General features: G+C 51.9%; 1 protein-coding gene and 1 long non-coding RNA gene across 2 annotated transcripts; both read left to right on the top strand.

The window, feature by feature from the left end:
- Positions 1-3,922: 3,922 nt before the first annotated feature.
- Positions 3,923-4,822, top strand: LOC311326416 (uncharacterized protein; the record flags this gene model as incomplete). The annotated part of the gene is made up of 3 exons (XM_084459309.1): positions 3,923-4,188; positions 4,298-4,401; positions 4,500-4,822. 3 exons carry the CDS (start codon positions 3,923-3,925, stop codon positions 4,820-4,822), a joined length of 693 nt encoding a protein of 230 aa, XP_084315435.1.
- Positions 4,823-5,097: 275 nt separating this feature from the next.
- Positions 5,098-5,761, top strand: LOC311326402. The gene is made up of 3 exons (XR_014631057.1): positions 5,098-5,339; positions 5,455-5,517; positions 5,663-5,761. It is a non-coding gene; the product is annotated as an uncharacterized lncRNA (long non-coding RNA).
- Positions 5,762-6,958: the final 1,197 nt, after the last annotated feature.

Raw genomic sequence — 6,958 nt, 5'->3', positions numbered from 1 at the left:
CTCTCCCCTCGTTTGGAGTCCCATGGTCATTCCGGTCTTGGTTTCTACTCTGGAGTATAGCTCATGGGTTATATTGATGTTCTTCCTCTTGGGGAATATACGTCGGTATACACCCTGGTAGCTTCTGGTGGATTCCAGGGATCGTCCTGGGATGTGGGCTGGACAGCGGTTATGGTCGTCTCAGCGGTGAGCGAACGCTGTCGGTCCTTAGAAGGTGGTTTCCTCGTCATAGGCCCTTCCTAGGGTTGGTTCCCCTTCGCTTCCCGGTCAGAGGCAGAATCTCAGCGGTGAGTGTGCTCTGTTGGTCGAGTTCGACCTGTGTGTATCATCAGTGTTCTTCCTTCCGGGAATATACATTGTTATACACCCATGGCTGTCTGAGCGTTGGTTGTGCTGGGGTGCTTGTCTGAATTTTCTCTCTTCTGAGATATACGTTTGATGAGCCCCTGCTCTCCCCTCGTTTGGAGTCCCATGGTCATTCCGGTCTTGGTTTCTACTCTGGAGTATACCTCATGGGTTATATTGATGTTCTTCCTCTTGGGGAATATACGTCGGTATACACCCTGGTAGCTTCTGGTGGATTCCAGGGATCGTCCTGGGATGTGGGCTGGACAGCGGTTATGGTCGTCTCAGCGGTGAGCGAACGCTGTCGGTGCTTAGAAGGTGGTTTCCTCGTCATAGGCCCTTCCTAGGGTTGGTTCCCCTTCGATTCCCGGTCAGAGGCAGAATCTCAGCGGTGAGTGTGCTCTGTTGGTCGAGTTCGACCGGTGTGTATCATCAGTGTTCTTCCTTCCGGGAATATACATTGTTATACACCCATGGCTGTCTGAGCGTTGGTTGTGCTGGGGTGCTTGTCTGAATGTTCTCTCTTCTGAGATATACGTTTGATGAGCCCCTGCTCTCTCCTCGTTTGGAGTCCCATGGTCATTCCGGTCTTGGTTTCTACTCTGGAGTATACCTCATGGGTTATATTGATGTTCTTCTTCTTGGGGAATATACGTCGGTTTACACCCTGGTAGCTTCTGGTGGATTCCAGGGATCGTCCTGGGATGTGGGCTGGACAGCGGTTATGGTCGTCTCAGCGGTGAGCGAACGCTGTCGGTCCTTAGAAGGTGGTTTCCTCGTCATAGGCCCTTCCTAGGGTTGGTTCCCCTTCGCTTCCCGGTCAGAGGCAGAATCTCAGCGGTGAGTGAGCTCTGTTGGTCGAGTTCGACCGGTGTGTATCATCAGTGTTCTTCCTTCCGGGAATATACATTGTTATACACCCATGGCTGTCTGAGCGTTGGTTGTGCTGGGGTGCTTGTCTGAATGTTCTCTCTTCTGAGATATACGTTTGATGAGCCCCTGCTCTCCCCTCGTTTGGAGTCCCGTGGTCATTCCGGTCTTGGTTTCTACTCTGGAGTATAGCTCATGGGTTATATTGATGTTCTTCCTCTTGGGGAATATACGTCGGTATACACCCTGGTAGCTTCTGGTGGATTCCAGGGATCGTCCTGGGATGTGGGCTGGACAGCGGTTATGGTCGTCTCAGCGGTGAGCGAACGCTGTCGGTCCTTAGAAGGTGGTTTCCTCGTCATAGGCCCTTCCTAGGGTTGGTTCCCATTCGCTTCCCGGTCAGAGGCAGAATCTCAGCGGTGAGTGTGCTCTGTTGGTCGAGTTCGACCGGTGTGTATCATCAGTGTTCTTCCTTCCGGGAATATACATTGTTATACACCCATGGCTGTCTGAGCGTTGGTTGTGCTGGGGTGCTTGTCTGAATGTTCTCTCTTCTGAGATATACGTTTGATGAGCCCCTGCTCTCCCCTCGTTTGGAGTCCCATGGTCATTCCGGTCTTGGTTTCTACTCTGGAGTATAGCTCATGGGTTATATTGATGTTCTTCCTCTTGGGGAATATACGTCGGTATACACCCTGGTAGCTTCTGGTGGATTCCAGGGATCGTCCTGGGATGTGGGCTGGACAGCGGTTATGGTCGTCTCAGCGGTGAGCGAACGCTGTCGGTCCTTAGAAGGTGGTTTCCTCGTCATAGGCCCTTCCTAGGGTTGGTTCCCCTTCGCTTCCCGGTCAGAGGCAGAATCTCAGCGGTGAGTGTGCTCTGTTGGTCGAGTTCGACCTGTGTGTATCATCAGTGTTCTTCCTTCCGGGAATATACATTGTTATACACCCATGGCTGTCTGAGCGTTGGTTGTGCGCCAACTGCGTCCCGATCTTCTCGGCCGATTCCAATGTTCTGGTTCCAATGTTGCCGCGCCCTCATTGGCTGTCCCAATGTTTGCCGCAGAGCGCCATTGGCTGTTCTAATGGTTCCAATGTTTGCTCGGCCAATCGGCGCGTCTGGTCCCGCCTTTAAGTGAGCTCCTCGCGCGCTGGCGCTGCATTCGAACGGCGAAAGCAAAGACGACGAGTTGGGACACCGGGGACGGATTTACAGTCGGGAGACGGACGGAGACACATTTTGAGAGACACGACGTCGTTGGCGTGGAAAAGTAAGTCTCAATTAATTATTTTCTGGTGAAATAGTAGGCCACAGTAGCCTAACCTACAGCAACCGCACTGTCGATCGTTATTTTGCCGCATGTTTACTTACAGTATTAGCTACAGTGAGGCATGCACTGTCGATCGTTATTTTGCCGCATGTTGACTTACAGTATTAGCTACAGTGAGGCATACAGTGAGGCTCGGTGGCCGATAATGCTGGCGACGTAACAACGCCAAAAGTCGGCGATGAGCTAAGAAAGGCATCAATGAATTATTTTTGGTGAAAGGGTAGGCTACAGTAATCTACAGTAGGCTACAGTAATCTACAGTGAGCGCACGGTCGATCCAACTCTAGTTGGCTGTAACGCTACAGTGAGCTAGCCTACAGCAGTGTTTGGGACTCTGGGACTCGTTCCTAGTTCAGTCAGAATAAAACGTGAAGCTTTTTAAAATAAAATAAATCATTTTTACTTTCTTTCATACAGTTACTTCATAGCTATGGCTAGTTGGTGAAAGTGCTGGTGTCTTGGTTTAGTTTCTGGTACACTCTGTAAGAGAGAGTTGTGGAGAGGGTGTGGGTGTGTCTGGGGTGAGGGGGTGGTAGACCTGTTTTGTGCCAAGGTTATGGACTACTGGGACTGTGTATTCGTCAGCAGAGGGTGTGTGGGGGAGGGGAAGGGGCTAGAGTCCTGTGAGAGCCCTGTTTTCTGTAAAGGTGTGTCTGGGGGGGAGGGGGTGGTAGAGCCCTGTTTTCTGTAAAGGTGTGTCTGGGGGGGGAGTGGGTGGTAGAGCCCTGTTTTCTGTAAAGGTGTGTCTGGGGGGGGAGGGGGTGGTAGAGCCCTGTTTTCTGTAAAGGTGTGTCTGGGGGGGAGGGGGTGGTAGAGCCCTGTTTTCTGTAAAGGTGTGTCTGGGGGGGAGGGGGTGGTAGAGCCCTGTTTTCTGTGAAGGTGTGTCTGGGGGGAGGGGGTGGTAGAGGTGTGTCTGGGGGGGAGGGGGTGGTAGAGCCCTGTTTTCTGTGAAGGTGTGTCTGGGGGAAGGGGTGGTAGAGGTGTGTCTGGGGGGGAGGGGGTGGTAGAGCCCTGTTTTCTGTAGAGACAGTAAAAGAAAAATCAACCGTAGGCCTAGCTGTTGTATATTAACTCTCTTGTCTTTTTCCTTTTTTCTAAAGAATGGATTTCAATCCAACGTTTCGACGGCAGCGTAACGGGGATCTGACCTTGAGGCCCTCTGAAGCTGCCGTCACCATAGGCAAGCTGCCCCGCTCGTCTACTTTCAAGGTCCTGACTGCCAAGGAGGTCAGACAGAAGGCCATTGAGAGGGTAGTTACAAAAGGTGGTGATCCCCAGGACCAGCGGCTGGTGGACAGTGAGAGTGCCCTCCAGTTCGGCAAGTACCAGGGGCGATCCTTGAAGTGGCTGCTCTCCAATGACACTGGCTACCTTGTCATGATCTTGTCGTTCCACCGTCGGGAGAGAGAGCGCGACCAAAGCCACACTCCTCAGATGGACAACAAGGACCTTCTGGACAGCTACGCCTCTCTCTTCCCCGAGGTGGATGCCTTGGTGGTCAGGCAGCGACTGCAGCGTGAGCAGGGGGCCAGTGCTGGGCCCATATCTGCAGACCTGGAGGAGCAGCAGGTTGTGGGCTTTGGGCGCTACAAGGGGTCCCTCTTTGGGGACTTATACAGGGACAGGAACAAGGAAGTCATGAGGTAAAGTCAGCTCTGTTCAATCCTCAGAATATCATGTGTGGATTGAATATGATCCTGAATGTTTGCATGCTGTTTGTCACATATTGTAATGTCCCTTGTATCTATACAGCTACTTGGCGTGGCTTAGGGGGACGGATGTGACGCCTGGGTCACAGGTAGCAGCGCTGAAGACCTTTGTCCTCCGTATGGATGAGCAGCTGAGCCGTACTCCAGGTAATTATGATTGATATTATTATAAAATTATTCATAATGTACGTAGCTTTTTGTAAATGCTATATTTGAATGACATGCAGCCCTTTCTATTGTAACAGCTGAGGGTCGCTCTGAGGTCCCCACTACCACTCCCACCAGCTCCCAGCCCTCTGCCAGCGCTACCCAGCCACGCACTACCTCCCAGCCCTCTGCCAGCGCTACCCAGCCATGCACTACCTCCCAGGCCAGCGCTACCCAGCCACGCACTACCTCCCAGCGCTACCCAGCCACGCACTACCTCCCAGCCCTCTGCCAGCGCTACCCAGCCACGCACTACCTCCCAGGCCAGCGCTACCCAGCCACGCACTACCTCCCAGCCCTCTGCCAGCGCTACCCAGCCATGCACTACCTCCCAGGCCAGCGCTACCCAGCCACGCACTAACTCCCAGCCCTCTGCCAGCGCTACCCAGCCACGCACTACCTCCCAGACCAGCGCTACCCAGCCACGCATTACCTCCCAGCGCTACCCAGCCACGCACTACCTCCCAGCCCTCTGCCAGCGCTACCCAGCCACGCACTACCTCCCAGCCCTCTGCCAGCGCTACCCAGCCACGCACTACCTCCCAGCCCTCTGCCAGCGCTACCCAGCCACGCACTACCTCCCAGGCCAGCGCTACCCAGCCACGCACTACCTCCCAGCGCTACCCAGCCACGCACTACCTCCCAGCCCTCTGCCAGCGCTACCCAGCCACGCACTACCTCCCAGGCCAGCGCTACCCAGCCACGCACTACCTCCCGGGCCAGCGCTACCCAGCCACGCACTACCTCCCGGGCCAGCGCTACCCAGCCACCAGTGCCAGTCTCCTCCCTGCGTGGCCTGTTGGTTGGGAAAGGTTGCAGTGTACAGAACATTCAAAGGGCTGTGAAAAGGACACTTACCCCCGCTGCAATCCAACCATGTAAGCATACATTTGATTCAGATTTTAAATGTATGGGTTTTAAAATGATCTACATTGTAGGTGTGTGTATTTGTGTGTGTATGTGTGTTTAAAAGTGTCCCATAATCTTTTGCAGCTCTCCCACCTGTGGTGGCCAGGTCTGTGAGACGGCGGGTTTCACCCCCTACCATCCAGCCTTGTAAGAATACATTTGATTCAGATTTTACATTTGTGAGTTTTAAAAAGATCTACATTGTAGATGTGTGTTTTTGACCACAAATACAGTAGTTTGGAGGAATGTGTGTGTGTGTGTGTCCTCTCCTCACCTCTCTGTCTCTTTGCAGCAACTCAGTCAGGTCCAACTACATTAGTGGCAGTTGAGATCACTGATGAAGAGCTGATGGAGGAGTGCTCATTCTGGTCTGATCTCCCAGACGTAGTCGGTATGTCAATGTGTATATTTGTCTTTATCGCTCTAAAGAGTATCATGAATATATGAATAGAGGTTTTGTTTACTCCTCTTTCTGTCATTGCAAACAGGTTATTCTGTAAGTGACATGGTAAGTGGAATCATGTGGTAGTTGTACGTTGTAGTTGTAGAAATGTCACTGCTTTACTCCTGCTCTGCATGGTAGTGTATGGTGCTCTCTCCATCACTGGTATAATCACTAGCTAAAGCTCATATTGTCTTCTCATCTAGCCAATCATATTAACACTCTGAGAAACACTCATCTTTGTGTGGCTTCCACTATTTGCTTTGCTATTTGGCTGCAATCATTTCAATTCAACTCTTTGCACACTGCATTATAGTAATAACTTGATGCAATTCATTACCAAATTAAAGTATTGTGTTAAAGTTAAACTCTTGTGCAATATTATGGTAGATTAACCTTTGTTTTATTAACTGTGTAGCTCCAGCTCCAGCTCCAACAACCTTGTTGTTGGCTGACAGGCCTGTTGCTCAGCCAGAGGTCATCACTGAGCCAGAGGTAATCAATCATTCTTATTGTTATCATTATTATTATTATTAATAACAATAATAATTTGTAATAACCTAATGTCTTTCACAGGTTGTTCCTCCAACCGCCACCACCCTGCCAGCTCCTCCATCCCTAGCCTTGGACAGACTGAGAATCAGGCCACAGCCTCCGCCTGTCACTCACAAAGAGGTAATCAAACACGCACACACGCACGCACGCACACACACACACACACACAGAGAGCTGAACCTAATGTGTTCTCTCTTTCACAGGTTCTTCTGCCTGATGGGTGGATTAAAACCCTCCCTAAAGAGCAGCACCAGTGGGTGAGCAAGGCGCTCTTCAAAGCCGATGCCAGTGGGAAAGCGGTCATCAAGAGCGACCTGACCCTCTGGTATCACCCCCCTCCGCTGCCCAACATCTTCCACCAACCTCCGGCTTCTCCAGATGGGTTCTTCCTCCGCCCGCTCTGCCTGTGGATGCCGTACCGCTTGTGGGCCTACAAGTTTGTGTGCACCCAGCCAGACTGCAAGAACCACGCCCTGAAGTCCTGCAGTCGGCCGTGCAAGGAGCATGCGCTCACAAGCTGTGGCCTTTATAAAGTTGTGTGCAAGGTCCTGGACATGGAAGGGTGGTACTTCCTGGCTACGGAGTACCTGG

The sequence above is a fragment of the Borostomias antarcticus genome, assembly GCF_949987555.1.
Source record: "Borostomias antarcticus genome assembly, chromosome: 27".
NCBI lineage: Eukaryota > Metazoa > Chordata > Actinopteri > Stomiiformes > Stomiidae > Borostomias > Borostomias antarcticus.
Note: the sequence above shows the minus strand (reverse complement) of the source record. Positions and strands in the feature narration are given on the sequence as shown.